The 25,763-nt window shown below is 35.4% G+C and overlaps 1 protein-coding gene across 3 annotated transcripts in view; it reads right to left on the bottom strand.

Moving 5' to 3' along the window:
- Positions 1 to 21,558: 21,558 nt before the first annotated feature.
- The window catches only part of YTHDF3 (YTH N6-methyladenosine RNA binding protein F3), a 52,433-nt gene continuing 48,228 nt past the window's right edge, over positions 21,559 to 25,763 (bottom strand). For all 3 annotated transcript variants that reach the window (XM_001368193.5, XM_016431509.2, XM_056823977.1), the window contains one exon: positions 21,559 to 24,810. In XM_001368193.5, coding sequence (XP_001368230.3) covers positions 24,787 to 24,810 — 24 coding nt within the window. In that variant the 3' untranslated portion in view covers positions 21,559 to 24,786. The remainder of the gene's footprint in view (positions 24,811 to 25,763) is intronic.

The following is a 25,763-nucleotide window of genomic DNA, read 5'->3' as shown; positions in this document are numbered from 1 at the left end:
ATTAAGTTAAGATGATGAAAAGAACCTTAGATAAGGTAAATAAGATATCTGAAGAGCCCCTACATACCTGCATAGTAGCAGATAAACAGGTTTGTTAGCTAAAGGGACAAGGAAATGGAAGGGGATCAGGAAACAATTTACTACTACCCCACCCAGATATTAACACACCAAGTTTTCTAATCTAAACTTAACCTAATAAAAGGGGTAATTAAATTGGAGAGAGATTTTGTAAGAGAAAGACAACCAGGGCCCAAAAGGAATCTCACAAGAGTCCTCCTTTGCTCCAGAGAGAGATGTCAGCACCTCCAATAGAAATCCATTTTCTCTGTGTAGTATAATCAGCAGGAAGCAGGCAGGAATCTCAAGACAATCATAGAGAGGGAACTAAATGGTTTTCCTAGGTCCATCCAAGGAATACCAAACATCTACCCTCTGAGTAGCCTGAGAGCAAGCAGGACCCAGCTTCTTTCTCCTGTGGAGTCCAGCAAACAACTGCTAACTGATTTCAAGAACTGATAATCAAGAACAATGAGGTCCAACAACCCCATTCATTCTCTCTCTCTCTCTCTCTCTCTCTCTCTCTCTCTCTCTCTCTCTCTCTGTCTCTCTGTCTCTGTCTCTGTCTCTCTCTCTGTCTCTCTCTCTCTCTCTCTCTCTCTCTCTCTCTCTCTCTCTCTCTCTCTCTCCTCTCTCTCTCTCGTCCCAGGTCTTAGGGGTTCCAAGTGGAATGTTGGCCCTGCAACTTCTTCTTGCATTTTTGCAAACCCCTTACTACACTCCAGACCTAGTATCTATCTACCTAGCTTCCCCTCTGGGAGTAATTTTAATCAGCTTTCTGTATATAGACTATCAACTCAATAAAAAAATTAGTATCCATCCTAAGTCCATCCTAAGTTATATAAAAAAAAAATCAGATTGTGCACAATTAAAAGAATTCCAATATAACTTCAACTAGCTATTGGTGACAAAAAGAAAAGGAAATACATATGACAAAGACAGAGACATTCATAATTTTGTGAAGATCAGGGAAGTAGGTCTATAATTTGATTGGGAAAAGGAATTCCTAGATAAGGAAACATCCTCTAGTTAGGAAGGTTAGTACCCTCTCTGGAATTAAGTCTTACAGAATAAGTGATTTGTCCAGGGTTACATAACCAATATGTGGCAAAGGTGAGAATTGAACCAAAATCCTCTAGACTGAGGCCAATTTGCATTGCAACACATTCTATTCTCCTATTTCCCTATCACTATTTCACAATGTAGTTTCTGTGACAAATAAATCACCATCCTGATTTAGGATCCTAGGTACTACCTTAGCCAGCAAACGCTCTTTTTCCTACCTAAGGGGAATGATATGGTAGTCAAAGGCAACACTATTTTCAAATATCAACTGGATTGTAAAATCTTAGAGAAATAGTATATGGTTATGCATGATGTCATCTTACAAAGCAGCATAAAGCCATAGAAATAAAAACAACCCAAATGTGGCTGGAGGCCCAAATAAGATAGATTATTCTGAGGGGGGCAGTTAGATGGCTCAGTGGATTGAGAGCCAGTCCCAGAGACAGGAGATCCTGGGTTCAAATGTGACCTCAAACACTTCCTAGGTGATACCCTGGACAAGTCAATTTAACCCCCATTGCTTAGCCCTTACCGCCCCTCTGCCTTGATTCTGAGACAAAAGATAAGGATTTTGAGAGTAGGGGGAGAAAAAGATAGGCAATAATTTTTAAAGCAAATTGTTTTCTCCAAAACTGACTGTTGAGGCTATGAATTTGAATACCAACATCAATGTTAGAGAGCTGTAAGAGCAAATAGAAATGGTACTAAAGAAAATAAAGATGAAAATGACAACCCGTCAGGATCATATATAACAGTTAACATTTACATAGCTCTTTAAAGTTTTAAAAGTGCTATTTCTAAGGGGCAGCTAGTTGATTCACTGCATTGAAAGCCAAGCCTAGAGATGAGACCTGGATTCAATTTTGACCTCAGACACTTCCTAGTTGCATGACCTTGAGTAAGCCACTTAGTTCCCATTGCTTAGCCCTTACCATTCTCTTAACTTGGAACCATCACTTAAGATGGAAGGTAAGGAGGTTTTTTTTTTTTTTAAATGCTATCTATTTCTCTATCTTTATCTATCTATATGTTTGTGTATATATAAAATCCATAAATATATTTCTGAATAATGATGCTGCTGCTAATAGTGGTGGTGATGATATTCAGTCATTTTATGACTCTTCTTCACCTTATTTGGGCTTTTCTTAGCAAAATAGTGAAGTGATTTACCTTTTCCTTTTTCTTGTGTTCATTTTACAGATGAGGAACTGAGGCAAATAGCTTTAAGTGATTTGCCCAGGATCACACAGTAAGTATCTGAGGCTAAATTAGAACTCAGGTCCTCTTGACTGGCACTCCATTGAATTTTTTTTTTTTAATTCTTACCATCTGTCCTAGTAACAACTCTAAGACAGAAGGGCAAGGGCTAAACAAATGGGATTAAGGGACTTGCCTAGGATCACACAGGTAGGAAGTGTCTGACACCAATTTTAACACAGGATCTCCTGTCCACAGGGCTAACTTTCTATCCACTGTATAACCTTATTGCTTATAAATATAAATTGATATCCAAATGCATATATAAAATTCAATTTGGGCCTCACAACAATCCTGCTATTATCTGCATTTTATAGATGAGAAAATATGAGTTGAGAGATGTTAAATGACTTCTAGAGTTATATAACTAGTAATAATTACACATTTGATTCAAATTCTGACTTACGGTCTAATATCTTGTTGGAGGTAACTATTTTAAGGGTGGTTAGGAAATTATTCCCAAAATACTGAAAAAGGAGAGGCTACCAAATGTTTGGGGGGGGAGGGGAATCACAGATGTGGTTTTCACCTGAAAGCAAGTGAAAAAAGAAATATCAATAACTACTGACATATGTACTTAATTTCTCATCTCTGGGGAACACTTTCAACATTTACATATGTATCAAAAAGCTGCACACCTATGAAATAATGGGAAAAAAAGAAGTGGGCCTATATAAATAACCACATCTCTACTATTATATAATTATCTTAAAAGGGCAGAAAATATAAGGTCCTATTCTGTTTATTATTTCCTAGCTATTAAAAAAAAAAAGGTGTTTTTTCTCAGAAGACTACTCATAAGACTCTCCCTCTTCTGCTCCCAGCCCATATCACCATTCCTAACTTCCCCAAACCTGTTGAGGGCTTTGTAATCTTTCCTTTCACTCAGGTTTCTATTCTTGCAAATTATCCTTTATTACTGGTCATCCTTCAGGTATGTATGATCTGTTGTTAAGTTTTGTCAGTTCTCTATCTCTACCACAATTCTTCCATTCATTCTTAATCTACACATTCAACTCAGTTACACAGCCAACATTCTGGTAGAGAAGAGTTTCTCCTCTTGCCTAGACTATTGCCATAGCCTCCTAATTAGTCTACTTCCAGACTCTGTTCTCCAACCTGCACAGATCTGAATTTTTTTTATTATTGATTTATGAGCATTTAAAGCCCTCCACAATCTGGATCCAGACTTAAAATGTTATTCTTTTTAAACACTCAACTTTCCTGCCAAACTGTTTTACCTGCTACTCTCTCTCTATATATATCATTTCACCAGTTTCTTCCATGCCTTTGCAAAGACTATATTCTAAGGCTGATCTGCTCTCCTTCCTCATTTCTACCTCTTGACATTCTTGATCCCTCACTCTTTTACCTCTCCCAGCCCCATATTATATCTCATCTGTTGCCAATTTTTGTTGATTCTACTTTTAAACACCTCTGGTATACATTTCTGACACACCTGTGGCACTGCCTCAATCTTTGCACACCCTCATCACCTCATTGGAGAAGGAAATGGCAAACCACTCCAGTATCTTTGCAAAGAAAATCCCAAATGGAGACATAAAGTGTCAGACATGCCCAAGACAACTGAACAAAAACATCTCATACCTGGAATATTGTCATAGCCATCTGGTTGGTCTCCTTGTCTCAAGTCTCTTCCAATCAATCCACTACTCAGTTATCAAAGTGTTGGGCTTGTTTGTTTAAGTATAGGTCTTACCTTGTCATTATTCAACAAACCCCAGTGGTTCCCCCCTTTACTTCCATTATTAAATACAAAATTCTGCTTCACTTTTTAAAGTCCTTCATAGCCTACTTTAGTATTCTTTTACTTCACTCTTGACCATAAATTTCTTTTCTTTTTTTAACCCTCCCCTTCCATCTTAGAATCAGTACTGTGTATTGGTTCCAAGGCAGAAGAGCAGTAAGGGCTAGGCCATGGGGGTTAAGTGACTTGCCCAGGGTCACACAGCTAATAAATATCTGAGGCCAGATTGAACCCAAGACAGATTGAACCAAGAATCTAAGCCTGGCTCTGAATACACTGAGCCACCCAGCTGCCCCCTGGACCATAAATTCTACAAACCAGTTGCACCGTCCTCCTTACTATTCCTCACTTATTATACTCCATCTCCCAAAATCATACGAGTTCACTGGCTATCCCCTATGCCTGAAATTTTTTCTTTCTCAGCATGGTAAGAGGTGATCTGGGGGAGGGGATACACTGTGTATACTGCTGCCCCATATAGTGGTGGTGGTGATGGGCTTGTGCAAGGTGTGACAGGCCCATCACAGCCAGCGCTGCGGCCTCTGCTATCCCAGACAGTGGCATACAGATTTGTTCATAGTTTTGTTTTGTTTTATAGTCCAACCCTCCAGTGGTCTGGGGGACAGTGAACCGGCCCCCTGTGTAAAAAGTTTGGGGACCGCTGTGCCCCCAGCGTCTCTGGCGATTTCTTAACCTTCCTTTTCTGAAATAGTGGTACGAGGAGGACTCAGTGGGAGGCACAACACCCAAGAGCTTTTTAAAGGAAGGCCTGGATGGGATCCGTTTGTTCCAGTTCAGTCAGGCAGGAAAAGTAGAGCTGTTTTTCGGTTGACTTGTTTGGGTAGTAAAGTGGTTCCCATTGCCACCTGAGGACGTTTTGTGCAAAAAGCAGGGCTTGGTAAAAGAACATGAAAGGCTTAAGCGGTCTAGCTCCATTCCAGCCTTGGTCTTACCTCAAAGAGCTAGAAAGTTTCGCATACCCAAGGGGTATGTTGGCCGTAGTTATTTCATTGCAAAGAAATTGTAACTGCATGTGAGGGGGTCAGTGGGGGAATGAAACAGAAATGCTAAATGGAGAATAGAGACAAGAAAGAGCATGATACTGGCATGGAACAAAGGACAGTAACTGTAGCTTAATGGGCCCACAACACATACTTAGAATATATGACAGTAGATCTGGAAAGATGGAACACAAATAGGAAAAAAGTCATTAATGAAACAAAGGACAGTGACCGGAGAACCCTATAAGTAAGCTACCCTCAACTTGCTTTTTACTGATAGCCCAGCCAGGGCAATACTTTTTGGAGGATTAGAAAACTAAAAAAAAAAAGAGAGAGAGAGAGAGAGGTAAAGGTGGACGTGTTTAACTCACTAGCAAATGCAGGGTGTTTTTCTCTTACTAGAGTCCCCGACTACAGTGATACTACAAATTGAGGGGGCTTTGTAGGAGCCTGTGGAGGGAAAGGTGGCAGGCCATTCAAAAATCAAACATTTGTTTACTGACTCTGCATACTTACTATGCACAGGAACTTGGCTGTCTTTGGGCTCCATTATTTATCCACAAATTTACCCACTAAACCTGTTCAATATTTGATGCCTTTTGAGTCTGAGTGCTTGTAAGGGGCAGGCAATCCAACTTAAGATGAGTGTGCTGATGGCCACTTTCGGAGAAAATGTCAATACTGGATTTTTCCCAACATAGGCGGCTCCTTGGATACACACATGGGAAGGAGATGTAGCAAAACTTTTATGCTGGCAGAGAACAATCTGAGCAAACACATAGAAGCCTGAAAGAGCAGGACATACCTGGGGGTGGGGCGAGAGAGGGGAGAGGAGGTGGTGGGCAGAGAATTAATTGTCCCTTTGGTCAAAGCATACAGTGACTAAAGAAGACAACAAGAACAGTAACAATTGACCATCTATATAACCCTTTAAGGTTTTGCATATATTACCTCATTTGATTCTCATAAACTTGAGGCAGCTCTGCAAGTATTGTTCTCTCCGTTCTGACCTTAAGTCTACCATCCTATCCACTTACATCACACTTGCCTCTTCTTCACTTCAATATTCATTTTACATTAAAAGGTGGTAAACTGGGAGGTGGGGTGAGGGGTTTCTGAAGTAACTTGCTAGTTAGTGGCAGCATTCAGGAAATCTGAGCTTTCATTTTGTAATCATTAATGATGAAAATTTTGACCATCAAATTTCTCATCAAAAAAACCCAAGTTTTTGTTTTACAACACAGAGTATTCAGAAAGTCCCAAGTCTAGTACTGCAATTTTAAGCTATTAAAGCAGGAAAGCCAAAGGGAAAATATGTACTTTCCCTCCCTACCTTCCTACTAACACTTCTTCTACCCAGGGAGAAGAATGCCAATTCCACTCTTACTCTCAGATCAAGGGGGTGGGGAGAGGGGGAAACTCATGGGCACCCTGAAGTTGCATTTTGGGCATGTGAACTTGGAAACCATGACCAACACTGGCCTAAAAGATAGCCATTCACACTGCTTGGGTGAGCAAAGAACACCCATTACAATCCTGGTTAAATGGAAGACCACTGGACTTTACCACCTACCCTGCATGTATCATGCCTATAATCAGTGTTTCTGGACTAGCCATTTGCTCTTTAACTAAATTCCATTAGAGTTGTTGCCTACTCCAAATAGAATACAAGCTCCGTATGAGCATAGACATCTTGATTTTCTATTTGTATCCCCAGTATTTAGCAGTGTTTACTTAGCATTTAGTAAGTGCTTAGCAAATCTTTTATCATCATTCATATGCCAAGTTATTACTCTTACTTTACAAATTTTATTGGGGAGGTCATTAAATATACTTTTATGTTGCTGGCTATGTGAAATGAGACTTTAAAATCTGGAAATAAGGAAATAAGTTGCATTTACATAGTGTTTTAAGGTTACAAAATGCTTTCTCTGTGAAATGGGCAGCACTAGACTTGGAAAACCCCTATCTCGTTACCAGTGGTTTAAAAACCAAACCCCCCCTTAAAATAGATAAAGCTTTTATTGTACAATAATAACTGAAAAGAACAAGATTTTGAGAATATTATAGTATTCTTCTTAAAGCTCCAACTGGTGAAATGCAATGGAAAATTTAATTAGATCAAATCCCAATAGCTCCCTCTGCTGTTACTTTTATTACTTTTGAATTTCTCTTCTTTTATAATAAAAATGCACATTAAGAAAATACAATATAATTGGTTAAAATCTTTAAATGCTTTTGATAAATTATAAAATTCCCTCTAGTCTCAAAATTTTTTTTTCCTTTTAATCAGCAGAGACAATAGAGAAATGGAAGTAGGGACCAGGTTTCTAAAATTAAAGAGAATCTAGGTTGTCATACTCCCAAACTGAAGAAAAATCATTCCCTTAAAAGACATTGCCAACAGAAGCAAATGGGAAGATGAAACTTTAGCAAAGCATATGTGTGTATTTAGATTGTTACAATTTTATTATGGAAGTCTCAAATGCCTGTGAAAATCTCATTACAATAATTAACATAAGAAATTATTTGAGCACTTTTTTTAACTCTTCCCTTCTGTCTTAGAATCAATACTGTGTATTTCATTCCAAGGCAGAAGAGTGGTAAGGGCTAGGCAATGGAGTTAAGTGACTTGCCCAGGGTCACACAGCTAGGAAGTATCTGAGGCCACATTTGAACATAGGACCTCCTGTCTCTAGGCCTGGCTCTCAATACACTGAGCCATCCAGCTGCACTATGTTTTTCAAGGTGGTTTAGTGCTTTGTAAATCTTGTTGTACTGTGAGATTATACTATCAATTATTGTTGTTAGTATACAGGGTAATTCTACTAAGCACTATGAACAATAGATTTACCTTCATTTCCCTATAGTGTCTTGAGCATAGTAGACATTACTATAAATATCTGTTGACTTGAAATCAAACATCTCTACAGAGGGGTCAAAGAAACAATGATTTTATAATCTCTTCCAAAGTCCAAATAGAAAGGGATAGTACCTCTTTTCGAAATATTGCTGTAAGGGGATGAATCTTACTCAAATGCAGCAAAAGGTTTTTTTAACTGGTTAATTTTTAAAACATGTATTGATATGAAAATCTAAGCTCACAAACAGTAATTCATTATTATTTGAAAAGTGATTTTTAATTTATTTCATTCAATAAGTTCTGATCTGAGTTTTAATTTTATTGTCCTCAGAAGTCCCAAGTCCAGAAACATTTGGCTGTCACTCTTTTGTTTTCTAGTCATGCATTTCCAACTGCCTATTGAAATTTTTCAAACTAAATGTCTTGTAGATATACCCAAAATAGATCTCATTTTTTTGCTCAAACACACACACACACACACACACACACACACACACACACACACACACAAGTTTTGTCCTAGTTAAAAAAAAGAGAACCTAGGAGTCCAGTAAGCAGGACTTTGATTCCTTAGGAAATTCTAGAACAGATCATTAAAGAGATGGTTAACAAACATCTCTATAAGGAATTAGTATTATAAAGAGCCAGCATGAATTTATCATGAATGGGTCATGTCAGACTAAATTCATTTTATTTTTTAACAAGATTACTAAACTAGTTGATGAAGGGAATTCTATAGTTTTGTCAGTCTAGACTTTAGTAAAGTTTTTGAAGAAATGTCTCATATTTTCCTTGTAGAGAAGATGGAGAGAGATAAGAGTAGATGATAATATATTCAGATTGTTTCAAAATTGGTGGGTTGGCTAGATTCAAAGAGTATTTATTAATGGTTTGAATGTCAGCTTGAGAGAAAGTCTCCAGTGGAGTACCCCTAGAGATCTACCCTTGCTGTTTAACATTTTTATCAATGATTTGGATAAAGGCAGAGATGGTATGCCCTTTTTTAACTGGTTAATTTTTAAAACATGTATTGATATGAAAATCTAAGCTCACAAACAGTAATTCATTATTATTTGAAAAGTGATTTTTAATTTATTTCATTCAATAAGTTCTGATCTGAGAATATTTACACATGACACCAAAATGGGAGAGAAAGCTAATGTTCTGGATGACAGTCAAAATTCCAAAGGATCTTGACATGGTAGAGCATTGGAACAAATCAAGAAGAAACTCAATTGGGATAAATAAGAAGTTTAGCACTTGCAAAAAAAAAAATCAACTTCACAACCATAGGAAAGAAAAGCATAGACAGCAGTTGTTCTAAAAAATAAATAAATAAAAAGGTTTTCGGTGTTTTAGTGATCTGAAAGTTCAGTCAGTGGTATGATGAAGGAGCCAAAAAAAGCTAATGGAATATCTGGCTGCATTATTAGGAGCATAGCTTCCAGGAATATAGAAGTATTTGTTCCACTGTCCTCTACCTTCTCAGACATCAGATGGAGTAATATATTCAGTTTCTAGTGTCAGTGTAAGAAGGACATTGATAAATTGAAGGTTATCCAGAGGAAAACAACCAGGAAGGTCAAGGGCCTTGAGCCTGTCATTTCAGGATTGGTTGGTTGAAAGGACTAAGGATATTTAAGCTAGAAAAGACTCAGGAGGAACATGATAGTTATCTTTAAGTATTTGAAAGACTGACAGCTAAGTGGTGCAGTGAATTCAGTGCTGGGCATAGAATTAGACTCATTTTCTTGAGATCAATTAACGTTGGACATTTACTAGCTGAGTGATCCTTTACAAGTCACTTAACCCTGCTTGCCTCAATTTCTTCATTTGTAAAATGAGCTGAAGAAGAAAATGACAAACAATTCTAGTGCCTTTGCCAAGAAAACCGTAAATGGGGTAATTAAGTCAGACACAACTGAATAACAATCTGAAAAGCTGCCATATGAAATAAGGATTAGGTTTGTTTTATTTTGGGGGGGTTTTCCCCCCAGAAGGCAGGAGGAGCAATTTGTGGAAGATAAAAAGAGAACAATTTAGGTTTGATATCAGGAAAAGATTCTTAACAATTAGAATAGGCTACCTCGAGAAATAATGGGCTCCCTTCTCTGGAGGTCTTCAAGGACAGGTTGGACAAATACTTGTCAGGTGTGTTATGATGAATTTTCCTTTCAAGTATAGTTTAAAGATGGTTGATAACATTCCTTTCCACTTTCAAAGTTTGTAATTCCATCTTCTTAATTAAGTCCTCATTTTTCATGATTCTTGTAGTCTCCCACCCAGGTTTACAACTTTAGCATCATTCTCAATCTCTCATTTATCCCATTGTTTCAATCAATTGCCACATCTTGTTTTTACTTCCAAAACATCTCTCACAGCCATTTCCTTCTCTCAGCTCACACAATCACCACCCTAATTCAAGCCCCCCATTACCTCTTGCTTAGATTATTCCAGTAGACTCCTACTTAGTTGCTTTGCATTGAGCTTCTCCCTATTCTTATTTGACTTCCACATAGCTCCCAAGGTGATCTTCCTAACACATACATCTGGCCATATAACCAATCCCTAACCCCAACCCAACTCCAGTATCTTCCTCAGTAGGTGACATAGCATATGACCAGACTCAGGAAGACCAGAGTTCAGACTTAGCCTCACTTACCAGTTGTGTGACCCTGGGCAAATCATTTGTACTGTATCAGTTTCCTCAATGAAAAAATGGGAATAATAACAGCACTTATTTCATAGGGTTGTTGTGTGGATCAAATGATCTAATATTTGAAAAGTGCTTAGCATAGAGCTGGAACTCAGTCTACATTACAGAACTGCTTTTATATTCCCTCCCTTATCTGGTGGGGGATTGGGGGGGCAAGGGAGAAGGGGGATAGGAAGGCCAAGAATCTCAGTGCAAAGATCTCAAACTATACTATAAAGTAGTAACCATAAAAATTAGTTTAAAAAAAAAACAACAACAGAAAAGTTGTTCAGTGAAATTGATTAAGTAATATTCAAAAACAATTGAATATACTAATAGCATTTAATAAATACAAGGACATCAACTACTAAGTTAAGAAAAGATAAAATAACCAGCAAAAACTGACGAAAAAATTTGAAAACAGTCTGGTAAAAATTAGACTTAATCTAACATCTTAAAACATATATCACGGGGACTGCTAATTGGCATAGTGGACTGAGAACCAGGCCTGAACATGGAAGACAGTTCCTAGCTGTGTGACCCTGGGCAAGTCACTAAACTCCCACTGCCTAACCTTTACTACTCTTCTGCCTTGGAACTAATACACAGTATAGATTCTGAGACAGAAGGTAAGGGTTTATATACATATATACATATAAATATTGTGATATACATATATATATCACAATAAACTCCTAATGTATAAATGACCTAAATATAAAAGATGAAAGAGAAAAGAAGATAATTTTCACAATGCCTGGGAATGGGGATGTTTAAATAAGGAACAGAGGTCATAGAAGATAAAATGACTAATTGTAATCACATAAAATTGATGAGCTTTTACACAAAATCAAAATCAATTCAGTTAGAATTACAAGGGAAATCACTTATTTTTAAGGAATTTTCTCTATAAAAATTTGATGCCAATATGTAGTTAATTGATGAAGAAAACATCAGAATAAGTCATTTCCAAATAGATAGGTGATCAAATGCTTTGATGTTGATTATCACAGCAGGTTCTATCTTGTCCACTAATATAAAGGAGCTTCAACAACCACTTAATCTATTCCATACCTTAAAAAATCAGTATGGTCACATTCTTGACAAGTGGTGATCAAGCCTCTACTTGGAAAACTATAAAGAGGAGGAATCCACCATCTTTCAAAAATATCCACTACAATTTTGGACAGAACTAATTGTTCAGAGTTCATTACTGGGAAAAAAACAAAAACAAAATCTTGTCATCCTGCAAGATCCCATCAACCTTGGTACTCCACCTCAAGATCACTCTGTCCCTCTGATTAGAAAGTGAAATCATGAACTCTAAAACATTCATTTAAGCTCAGTTCAAAGAAGTTATTTCTCCCTGATTCCTCAGATTTTTTCCACCATGTTCCAACACTAGATACCTTGTTTGATCTCTCCCTTGCTTTGTGCTTTTCAGCATCCTTTTGGGTGATGTTTTCAAATGAAGTTTTTAAAATAAAGAGGCAGTTTTCAAATGAATAAATGCAACTATATAAAAATTATCCAAATTACTGGTAAGAGAATGTAATTTAAAATAACTTTTAGCTACTTTATATACAGTTTGGAAAAGATGAAAATGGTAACTGTTGGATGAGATACAAAAGAGGTACCAAGCATGTGGCCCATTCCTGAGTATAGCCTGAGCCAAATTAAAATGTAATTGAGAAATATGTAATATAATAAAAATACATTAAAACATAGGTAACATTACATTTTAAATCTAAGTAAATATGTAGTACACAGAGATCCGTAGTGTATAGATTACTTGTCCTGGTTTCTATTTGATTTTGACATGACTGAGCTACAGAATAGGGACACTAATGCACTACTGGTGGAACTGGGAATTGGGCCAAGTATTCTGGAATCTACCTTGGAATTGTTCCCCAAAAATCACAAATTGTACCTAGTCTTTGGCCCAGCTATGCATATATTCCAAAGAAGTAGAGGGAGAAGTACAAAAATATTTATAGGATAACTTTATTATAGAAAATAACTGGAAACATGGGTATCCATCAAAAATTATGGTCAGTGAATGAAAAGAAATATTATTGCCCCATAACTGATAAACATGAAGGACTCCAGAGAAACTTGGAAAAACTTGCAAAAATCGATAACACATGAAATAAAGGGAAACAAGGAAAAATTTATGATTATAATAATTATAGAGAAATAACTTTTTAATATTTCAGAATTTAGATCAATGGAGTGACTCCATTTTTGACTAGTTTAACTCCTTTGGACTGGACTCTATTATAAACCCCCAGGAATTTCATTATCAGGAAATTCGAAATCCTTTTAGATTACAACAACCTTAGTAATCACACCTCATCAAAATCCTCTGCTCTTCTGATTGGTCAACTGAAGGACAGAGCAAGGAACTCTGCTAAAAGCCTCCATTTAAAGAGGATCCTTAGGTCAGCCATCTCTTCATTTCCTACACAGCAGTACTTGATTGGATGGGGGTAAGGGAAGGAAAAAGCATTCATATAGCACCTACTCTGTACCAGGCACTGTATGAAATTATTTTTACAAATATTTTCCCTTTAATTCTCACAACAATCTTGCAAGGAAGATACTGTTATCTCCATTTTGCAGGTGAGGCAAACTGAGTCACTTGCTCAAGGTCACACAGCTAGTTTCTGAGGTCACATTTGATTGCAGGTCTTCCAGACTCAGGTCTGGATGTTAAGCATAGAAAAGATTTGGAGGAAATGCAATTTCTGTCAAGTATTTAAACAAGCTGTCCTGTGAAAGAGGGATTATAAAATGTTTGGCCCAGTGGTAGAATAGGTAAAAGTTGAAAAGAGGCCTGTTTATAGACTGGTGTCATAAAAAATCATTTTATTAGTAAATTAAATGTTTATTTAGCAACTCCAACTGTGCTGAGTGGAGGGAACACTTATTAAAAAAAAAGACAGCCTCTATCCTCAAGGAGCTTACAATCTAATGGGGGAAGACAACACACAAAAGGAAGCTAAAAAGAACAAAGCAAGGGAGAGGTCAAAGAAAATACACAGTGCTGGAATATGGTGGAAGTCATAAAGGTCAAGGAGAAATAAAAGAAATTCTCTGAACTGAGGTCTCACCTTAAATGAATGTTTTAGAACTCATGATTTCACTGTCTAGTCAGAGGTACATGGTCATGAGGTGGGGTACCAAGGCTGATGGTATCCTGTACGATGACAGTTTTCCCAGTAATAAGCTGTGAACAATTAGGTCTGTCCAAAATTGTAGTGGCTATTTTTGAGAGATGGTGGATTCCTCCCCTTTATAATTTTCCAAGTAGAAGCTAGATCACCACTTGTCAAGAATGTGAGAGTACTAATTTCTTTTAGGTATGGAATGGAATGGAAAGAAACAAATTCTGGGACACAGAGTATAGGTGGACAAGACAGAACCCTGCTGTGAGCAATGGATGAAAAGTTTTTCAATTTGGAATTAGGAAACTAGAAGCCTTTATTCCACTCAAATTAATCTTATTCTAAATATCCCTAGTTATTTTTAATGTGGGAAATACCATTTTAGGGGAGTAGCTAAGTGGCTCAGTAGATAGTCAGGCATAGAGACAAGAGGTCTTGGGTTCAAATGTGACCTTAGACACTTCCTAGATATGTGACCCTGGATAAGTCACTATCTTAATTACCCAGTCCTTATCATTATTATGTCTTAGAACTTGGAATTATGTCTGATTCTACAAAAGGGAGTGGTTTAAAGAAAACAAAACACCAGTTTTAGAAGCAATTATCTTGGCTGACTTGGTTGTAATAGCAGAAAACAAAGTAAGAGTCCATTTGTCTTTGAATTCTAAAATATATTGTTAGGCTTCATGTAAAACAATGAATATTCTACCCATACGGTATTAAAGATGGCATTACAAATTACTAGTAACTGCCAAGATGTGTTTCAATAGAATAAGAACAAATTATTTTAAAAGATTTTTTTTAATTGAAAGCCAATGCTCTCACATTTGGGCTAATGGTCTTGGCTCTTGGAAATTCTTCTTTTCAAAAACTGTTTAGTTATCCCAGACTTCAGTCAGGCTAATTTTTGTCTATGTCAGGATTGAAAGCCAAACATCACCAAAAAAAAAAAAACAACAACAATGACTGCTTAATGAATGACATTCCTGGGAAGCTTTGGACCTGAATTTTAAAACTGTCCTTGAGATCAGGATGATCTCCAACTGTACCCTTCAAATATTTCATTTTACTCATTTATTGAAACAATTTATTTTAAATTTGTAGCAATTCCAATTAGGGCAGTGCTATTTGGTCAACTGTGGAAATGGTGGTAGGCACTAGAGAATCGAGTAGAGGGGTAGAATGGTAGATGGAAAAGGAGAAATACCAGGATAGAATTTCTCTCACTAGTCAAACCAAATGTTCAAATGCAACAGAGCAATATAACATGGGTACTAAGTATATTAAAAACCTGTAATGTTGGATATCTATGCAAATAATCACTTCATCTTACAGTGTTCATAACTTTCTTCTAACCACTTGCTCCCTAATCTATACCCCTTCTAAGAGCCTCAACTTATTTGCTTCCCCCGTCTAGTTCTAAATCAACTTACCCTCCTAAGGTTCCCTCCCTAGTCTCTTCCTCATACTTATTATTCTTAATCTATTTATTCCAAGAGTCCTCTGGTCCTCCCTCATCCCCTCACCTTACACTATTTCTTAATATAGCATCCACTAATGTTCCTCCCTTTACCCTCTTTTCTTTTAATCTATATACCCTTCTGAATCCCTCTCATATTTATCCCTTACCATTTCCCTTAAGATTCTTACTTTCTATCTGTACTATTCCCTTTTACCAACTCTGAAGAAAATAAAATTAACTTCTGTATGTTTACCTCGAGAAAAAACTGACAAATATAAACAAGACATAGTTTTATAAATGCATGTTTTGTCAAGTGATGACTTTTCTAGTGCAAGGAGAGAAGGAAGAAAGATATCAAAGAACTTTAAAATTAAAAAAAAAACCATTTTAAAAGATGGGAGATATGAGGGGGTGATGGAGACTTGAGGATCACACCCAAGTTATGAAACTCTATGACTTAAGGTTGGTGGTGCCCTTTAACAGAAATAGGTAAAATTGGATTGGGGGGAAAGATCATGAGTTCAGTTTGGGGTATATTGAGTTTGAGATATCTATGGGACATATAGGATAGGATAAATAAGTGGTCTGAAAGGTGTTACTCTAACTCAGCAGGGAAACTAGATCAGTATAGATTTAGGAGTCACCTGCATAGATGACATTTTAAACTAGTTGAAGCTGATGAAGTCACCAAATGATATAAGGACTTAGGGCAAAGTCTTTTGGTATAATTATAGTTTAGGAGTATGTCATGTATGATAAACCACTAAAGGCCAATGAGAATCAAACAAAGAGAAAATGGAAAGAGTTGTCATGAAAATCCAAATAGAAAATATTGAGGAGAGGTAGTCAATAATATTATGCATCAAAAGTAAAGTGAGTATAGAGAAAATGTCATCAGATTCAGCAATCAAGAAATTATTGGTAACTTTTTAATATTTTCACCTGATTGATGAGGTTATTTAATGATCACACCAGGAGAAAACCAAATAAAAGACCCTTAATCTTGTTTTCCATCAAACTTTTCCTCAAGGAAAGATTGCCACCACAATTAGGACCCAACATTAGTCCCAGGTGACTTTAATAAGGTAGAAATCATAGTGAAGAGAATAGAGAAAAAGCAATTGGTTTAAACTAAGTATAAAGGAGATCCATGCTGGAGGCAAAATGAATTAAGGGCACTGAATGCAATCAAGTGTGGTCTAATAGAAAGTTAAAGTACACGAGTTCAAAACTGCCACTTATAATAGGTATTACATCAGGCAAATCATTTAATCTTACTCTAGGTCTCAATTTGTTTAAATATGGGGTGGAGGTGGGGGTGGTTGAATTAAATGACCTCTGAGTTCCCTTCCAACTTGAGATTTAGGAGACTCTGAGGCATTCGTATTTATGTTCTATGAGGAAAGATGAGTAGAAAATGATTAGAAAAAATTTCTGACATTACCAAAAAAAAAAAAGACCTAGAATATCTTCACAACCTAAACACTTATTTTCTACTTTAGTTTAAAATTTTTTTTTATTATAAGTGGTGTATAATAAATTTCTGTACCTGAGAACTCCAATTCCCAGTATCTCATGTTCCTTCTCATGTTTTGTGCTGACATAGGGAGGATATAAATTTGGTGTCATTCTACCTCTCTTTTTCAGTGCTGTGGAGGTGAGGTGAGGGAAGAGACAGGAGAATCTACTCATGTGGCCTTACATTTTGTTAGATAATTACCTTTTTATTCCATTACTTCAAGTGATTATTAATAAACTATAAAATATAATTCTTGGAGTGCTAGATATTAATAATCTTACAGTGGTATGCATATCCTTGATGAGGAATTAGAAAGGCTCTGACAAGTGACAATTCACACAAGGCTGCATCTTTACCTTTAAAAAGGCTGAAAAATATAGAGAATGCAAAATCCCATTTTGTTTGTTTAAACATAAGCACACACCCATTTGCTTCAGTAGAATAAAATACCACTTTAGATTCTCATCCAATAAGTGGTCTCCCATATATGCATAAAAATTAATCAATTCTAACCATTAAACAGATTGATGTGTTCAAAACTATCATGGAGGATATATAGCACACAGCCCAAGTTGAGAAGGATTCATTATAGATGATAAGGACCTCCAGATTCTCCTGTTTGCAGATGGCACTGCATTAATTACATTATACATACAACACTGTAAAACCTCCTAAACCTATTCAAACAGGAAAAAATCTAGATGGGTCATATCCAGACTGATATAAAATTATGAGCAACCTATAAAGCTTGTCATGAATGAGTATTGTGTTCATCTGAAACACTAACAACAACGAATTGGGCTTGGGACAATAAAAAACACAATTATAAAGGTAGTTGTGATTCATCTTGATAAACTTTTCCAAATCTGGCTAAATTAATGCTCATATAAGATATACATTACACTGTCAAGTCCACATTCAAAACTTTGCAGCTTCATATGACCTGTCACAGCTTACACAATATTGGCAATCTTAGGGTCACTCTCTCCTCCAGTTAAGCACCAGAGTAGGTAGGACAAGTGATAATAAAAACTAAGCACACATTTCACTACACAGAAACTGGTTCAATGTGCCAATTGACAGTTGAGAAAAAGAATCTGAGGACAAAGAATATATGTGTCCCAAAAATCCTCATACAATTATAAGCTTTAATTGCTTAGGAGACTGGGGTTCTCTTCACTTATGTCTTTTTTAAATGGAATGCACACAAATATTATGTATTTGAATGAGGGATTTTGTTCTTTTAAAAACTACAAACCATATTATAGTGGATGGAAAAGAAGTAATGACATTTAACTGTTCGTGTTGAACACAAAATGAGAATTTTACCTTGTGCAAAGCCTTAATGACATAAAACTGCAAAAAGGATTTGGGGACACTGTAATTTTAAAATATCCCAAGCTTGAATGTTTACAATGTTAAGAGTCTAAAATGGCAGCATCTATTCCAATTTCCTCATTTTTACAGACCAGAAAACTAAGTCCTTAGAGGTAAAGAGTCTTGAATCCAAGTCTTGTGACAGTTTCCACTACACCAATTTTTTGCAATGTATCTGTGATAGAATTAACTGCTATTGCATTGTAGCAAAAGTGACTCTAGGTTCTTAAAATGTTATAAAATTGGTATACAACCTCTGCTATGCTCTTCTCTGCTTGGAAAAGCTTCAAGACGAGGTTCAATATTGGTTTGTTGCAATCATCTGAGGACGTCAGGCTCTCAAAACCAGAAATTTGAATGACAAATTTTTCTAGCCATGGAAACTAATGAAATTGGTAAAAATGCAGAATGATCATCATGATTATGTGGGTCACCTTTCCACTGATGCAGTGACAATAGCAGTGGCAGAAAAGAGGGCTAAGAATCATACTATGCTAAGATCATTTAATAACAAGAGAATCTAAAAATAGTATATCTAGTTTTGCTATGTGCCATTCTTCAGAAAAAGAAAAAAAAAGAGGGGAAAGAGAATGCTGGATTTAAAGTTAGAAGATGGGTTCAAATTCCAGCTTTCCCAATTAACTTTAATTAACTAATTTGCCAATTAATGCTTATATTTATGACAAGCCTTATCTTTAGAGTTTGGATTAGATAATCACAAAATTCTCTTCCAACTCTAAATACACGATACTCCATAGAGTTCTTAACTTGAAAATAAGGATCATTTTAGGGTCCTGAAACCAGATTTACATTATATGCATACCTATGTCTACAACACTGTCTCCTTCTCCCCTTGTCTGCCTCTCTCTCTGTCCATTTGTCTCTCTCTTCAGAAGGGACACTGGGTACATCACTTACCTTTCCACATAACCAAGTTACTCCAAAACCAAAGATGTTGCTGAGCAAGTGCTGACATGCACTGGCAAAGTTTCCTCATTGGGAGTTCCCTGTATCAGTGGATTCCCAAATTCCAGTTCAAACATGCACACATTCTTCATGGAATTGTTTCAAAAGTCATGGGGGCAGGGAGAAGAGAATTTAATTCCAGATACAACTCTTTTTTTATTATTAATAAATACTATGGCTCCAAGGTGAGAAAAAAAGACTTTGAATAATGTTCTAAACACATTTTTAAGAGACATTTAATGAGTATCTATGTACATGATAGTGTGCTAGACATGGGGATGGAGAAAGAAATAAGTGTGCGGCTATTTAACCAATAACAATCCAACTGGAATAATACTGCTTATAAGTACTCAGACGACATCTCTTTCTGAAATAGAAGGAAAGAAATAAGACTATCTCCTGAAGTTTCTTACTATTGACTTCACTTAAATTTTCCTTTCTTAGAGATCACAAATTTTCAGATAATTGAAATTTCTTCATTTATGTTTTTTTTAAGATAATCTCAAAGTCTTTCTTAACTGTCTTGCCTATAGTCAAGATCATATTCAGGTAGCAACAAGACTCTGAAATCCTGAAGTATTTGCATTAATTTTTACTTACCTTCCCATGATTCCAGAGGTTCATTATCTTGAATTTTGCCAAATTTTGCTGTGGAAATCTGCAGACTAATAAATTGCACTATGCATAGCCACTTAAAGAATTCAGTATATTAGTTTTGGCAGTGAGATAGATTCTGACTGCTGTCAGAATCTGGGGGATGTGGGGAAAGACATGAAGACTTAACAGTTCTAAGCTACTCAAATACTAATTTTTCTATCCCCCAAATAAATAAAACATGTTGCATAGCTTAAAGAGGTAGAACATTATTACTTATAAATGCCAAGAGTTTTCAAATTAAGCATCATGATCAGAAAGGGGAAAAAAATTATATAAAGATTAAGATTGGGGAAAATTTTGTCTTCAGTTATTAAGATTAAAGAATTTCATTAGAAAACAAGATTTTATACCTTTGTGTGCAAATTTAGCTTCTCAAAGTGCCTTAAGAAAAAATGGCCTTAAGAAAATACCCTTAATGGGCATCATTTTAGTAAAACTTATTCTATGAAGTTTTGTTTTTTTTTAAACCCTTACCTTCCATCTTGGAGTCAATACTGTGTATTGGCTCCAAGGCAGAAGAGTGGTAAGGGCTAGGCAATGGGGGTCAAGTGACTTGCCCAGGGTCACACAGCTAGGAAGTGGCTGAGGCCAGATTTGAACCTAGGACCTCCCATCTCTAGGGCTGGCTCTCAATCCACTGAGCTACCCAGCTGCCCCCCTATGAAGTTTTAACAAAAAATTTTACCTTTTCAAGGCTATCAAAACTGAGATAGGCTAATATGATTAGTAATAAAATTTAGGCTAATATGATTAATATGATTATTAATAATGGTTTTTTGAATGCTTTTAATTATAAATGAAAGCATTAAAATTAATAATATATTCAAATGATATATGTCATCTGATTGAATTTGTAGTAGAGAAGAAAATTAGCTTATTTGTGTCATTTGCTACCATATCATAAACTGGAAAGTCATTTTACTGAGCAACAATATTAGTCAGTAAAAGTGAAAGAAAGAAAACCAAATGAAGCAAAATCAATGGTGAATTTAAATACTATTCTTTGGGTAGTAACTATTCTTGCTATGTGAATGACATGTAACTAGTTACATCAACTGGAAATCAGTATTAGTGACTGCCCTTAATAATAAAGGTACAAGTTGCACTGAATATAAAAATATTCCATATTTGTGAACAGATGGAAATATATCAAGTATAATTTATTGAAAAGCATTCCATGGAATTAAAATACTTCCAATAAATGAAAGGATGTGTTAGATTGGAAAGAGGCTACTTTATGTCAACAGCACAACCTCCTCCTCCCCACAATGCTTTCTTAAAATACCTATCCAGCACAACATAACTGCTATTTACATGTATACTCTTATCAGTATTTTGTTATCAAGGCATAGGAGTAAGTCTGAGATAGGATTGTAATATTTAATTTTGGTATTATGTGGAAGAAAAAAAGAGGTTGAAATGAGAAAAATGGGTACATTTCACAAGCATGTTAAGACCAGAAAAAACTTATAAGCTAATCATATCAGCTTTCCTTTTCCAGATACTTTCTTTAAAAGGAAGCAGTTATATGATGCTAAAGAATTGAGCTTGTACTCTCTGTTCAAGTAATATGAAAAAAATTATTCTAGTAACATTCTCAGATTAATATCACCTAAAAACATTGGTTTAAAACTAAAGTTCATGCTAGGTTGCATATAAACTATTTGTACTCAGAGAGAAATGCATAAATCAAAAAAGTCATAATTCCATAAGCAAAAAATGTTGCAAAATTTATTCATTGGGCAGTATCTTATATATTAACAGAAGAGAATATAGGGAAGAAAAAGGCAGATGTAAGTGAACAGTTTTTATTGAAACCCTCAAAGATTAAAGAGGACCAAATGGTGAGTTTTGGTACCATAACAGAAATCCTCACCCAACTGTACCATCATTCACATGAATGAACAAACTCAAACACGACAAAATTCAAAGTCCCATGTTTTTCTACAAGAGAATGTAAATGAACTAATCATTTTATCATAACCTTTTCTTTAATAATAAGAAAGAGAAGGGAATTTACATGGCATAACAAAAGATATGCAAAACTTAATGAAAACACAAATCTCTTAAATTTCTTAAACTTATTTTAAAGGATGCAAAATTCATTTGAAAGTATTAAATTATTTAAGCTGATTCTTTTTATTGCAAACCGTTTAACATCAGCCCCACCCCCATGCATGGTATTCAAAAAGAACATAGTTCTGGAATTAGAATGACCATAAGTTAAAAAAAAAATGTGGAAACAAATACCAAAACTAAAAAAAAAAAAAAGGGCTGGGGCTTCTTTTGGAAAGAATCTGCAAGTACCAGTATGTATAGAGAAAGAATACTAATTTTGGTTAGTTATTTCTTTACTTTTAAATATACAAACTAGAACACCTTCCAAAAAAAAAATACCCACAGAAGGTAATTTTAATAAGAAACATTCAAACCAGAACTAGGCAAAACATTAAACAAGAAATTTACTGGGCCAATAATTTTTCTGTATGCTCTATTACTTCAAATATTTGGTAAGTGCACTCCGATCTCAGTACCCAGGTTCTCTCCCATTTGGTCCTACAATTAAAGAACATTCAGTTGTGCTGCTGAGACAATCCATTAGTTTCACTGAAGGAAAATAAATCTTATAAGTACTATGTTGATAGACCAAGAAGGAAGAGAAGACCGGTGCTTAGAAGAAAATTTAATGGAGAAAAACAATTACCAATTGGGAGAAAACCCTACATTATAAAATAGAAAATTCTTATTCCAAAGGACTATTGCACCTATTTCACTTAACATTAGCAATCCAGGTTGAAGGCACTGCAATGTATTTCTCACTGTGAATAAATCTTATTTCAAACTATTTAATTACATATGACATTTGAGTCTGCTATTGCAATCAGCTGGCTTGCTGAAAAGTGCTCCCATGCTGATTTGTCCCATAGAAGTCGATGTAAATTAAACAAATTTGAACTAGATGTATTTTGAAAAAAATTTGTATTAAAGTGCCAAAAAGAGGCCCTCTGGGGCTAGAGAAGGGCTCAGGCTGTCTCTGAAGCTCTGAAAGATCAGTTCCTCAGACCATACAGAATAGCATCAACATCCTGATGATATGGTATGCCCTATAGTATTACTGCTTAAAAAAAAAAAAGTTTGGTACCTATGCCCAAATGCCAATTGCAATTATAAACAACTATAGTAGACACATTAGAAAAGGTTTCATGGCTTACTTTTTTTAAACACTTAAAATGGGTAAAATAGGTGCAATTTCCCTTTAAGAAAAGTGTTTTTTTTTGTTATATGCTACTGAGATTTGAATGTTCTCAACACACTGAAATAACTAGACTGACTACTAAGTAGCTATGAAATAACTAGTTACTTGCAAGTACTGTATCATTTCACTTGGATACAGTATTTGCAAAAGGAGAATTGTGCAACATAAAAATATTTAAATGAAAGCCTAAGAGAAACCAATGCTATATTTATCATTAAGGTTCAGAATTGAAGTGATCACTTTAGATCACAGCAAATAAAAACATTTCCAAACATGATGTAAACATATGTGGAGTAATGAGAAACATCAAGGTATTCAGATCTACTGTATTGCTATTGTCAGCCTTAACATATTTTCTTTTTACACAGCTTTCTTCTTTTAGGACAATAATCTCTGGTGCCAGTATATGTTCATTATCATCATGTTATGCAGTCAAATTAATTAATAAATGCTCGATGTTTTAAATTGTTTAAATCAATTTCTTCCAAGATATAAAATTAATGCTGATACGTAGCTAAAATTATAGAAAAGATAAGATGTTAAAAAAAGATAACTACAAGAATACCCAGATATGCTATATTCCCCACTTATATAGCTCTGATCAATAAAACATCAACACATTCACTTATATACTGATTTAATTCATGGATCAAGGCCATATTTCAAAGTATTTCGAGGATGCTAGGACATTGCAAAAGCTGGAGGAAAAAAGGTGAGAAACGGTATATGCTTGCTAAACAAGAACTATGTTTATTTAGCTAGTGAATCATCTAGGAGTAAATTTTTTACTTCATGATAGCAATCTGTCAGGCTCGCAAAGACCCAGAAATAAGAATTAAGGATTATTTTAAATGTAGTTAGAAAGGTCATAAAAAGTCTGATTAGACTGAGGTACATTTACTCAAAACTTTGAGATTCATCAAGTGGTAGCAAACAAAATAATTCCTCAGACAAATGCACATTTTTCAGTATACATGTTTTAAGTTGGGGGGGAGAAGGGAAGAAGAAGAATGTGCATTGATTGGTGACATCCACCAAGCTGCATATCAATATTCTGTTACACCAAACAATTTGAGACAAGGGAAATATTCTAATATAATTTTAGATTATATTTTGTTTGGCTAAAATATAGCTTAAAGTTGCGTTGCCATATTGAAAGTTTACTACAATAATTTTCACATGAACATTTAGACTTGAGTTTTACTCCAGGACTAAATATGGCATGATTTTGCTTTTAATCTGTCAAATAGCTAAAAATTGACAATTAAAAAACTACGACAAAGAAAAAGTTGAAGCAGTGTGAATCTTACATCATTGAACCACTTCTAATGGTTGTTAGTATTTAACAAATTCAAAGAGTTAATGAATCCTTGCATTCATTCAGTCTCCTGTGCCTTAGCTAGGATGCATAATTACAAAAGACAGCAGATACTGGTAAAAGCTTCAGGACAGAAAGTGCTTGACAAAGTTAACAGTTCTCAAGTGTGTTTGGTGAGAGAGTATAAGGGCAGATGCGCTGATGAGAACCAATACAAGAAGAGTCAATTTTGTGTTAAAGTGTTCAAAGATGTCACCTTAAGCAGAAAAAAAAGCTTTAATAACGTCTTCTTAGACAAAGGAGGCATTTCCAGAGTCTACATCATTAGTGTTGTAATTCTAGCAGGGCATCTCCACAGTTACTGTTTGTTTCTATTTCTCTCCTGAAAAGAAAAACACAAATCAAGTTATAATAAATGCTTTCCATTTCAGTATGTGTAGTAATTGTCACTTTTTTTTCCCCCAATTCAATAATTAACACATTAAAACCAGGGCAGCTAGGTGACTCAGTGTGAGAGCCAAGCCTTAAGATGGGATGTTCTGGGTTCAAATGTGGCCTTAGACACTTTCTAGCTATGTGACCCTGGGCAAGTCACTTAACCCCAATTGCCTAGTCCTTATCAGCCTTGGAACCAATATTTAGTATCATATCTCTGGATTAAAAAACAAACATAACCAAATTCCAAAGATATAATTGCTATGCAATAATATTTAAGTGCATCTGTTTAATTAAAAGAGTAGATATTGATAACAAGAGATTACGGATTTTTGGTAACTATACCCAAAAACATCAAAACAAAACCCCTTATTTTAAAAAAATAGTACATAAAAAACCAAATTTGGAATTAGGGGGAAAAAAAAGGTGGGTTCAAGTCCAGCCCTGATTATTTGTGTGACCCCATCACTAATGTGATGTATTTCTGTGACCAAGGCACTTAATGTGAGCCTCAAGTAACACTCTGATACTAAGATGCAGAAAAGGTACTGATCTGCCTCTCATCTAGGATCTCCCAACAATGATGAATTCACAAATCCAATAAAAAACAAAATCAAAAGTCTTTAATGTTACAATTATAATACAATTCCTAAAAAACTAAATGTTTATATAGCAATGTTTCGCTAACGTACTTTTAAGAACCAAAATATACGAGGAGGAGGGAGTGAAGGAGGTGTTCATAAAGGAAAAAAATAATAAATTATCTTGTAACAGAGTTCTTTGAATAACAATTATTAGAGAACAGAAAACATGCCACCATTATATTTGCATTTCATAATGGAGATTTATTTCTCTATTCAGTGCACTGTGAGAAAAAATAATAAAAGATATAAAACACAC

This window comes from Monodelphis domestica, chromosome 3 (genome assembly GCF_027887165.1).
Source record: "Monodelphis domestica isolate mMonDom1 chromosome 3, mMonDom1.pri, whole genome shotgun sequence".
Taxonomy (NCBI): Eukaryota; Metazoa; Chordata; class Mammalia; order Didelphimorphia; family Didelphidae; genus Monodelphis; species Monodelphis domestica.
The sequence above is the reverse complement of the archived record's forward strand: the minus strand, read 5'-3'. Positions and strand labels throughout refer to the sequence as shown.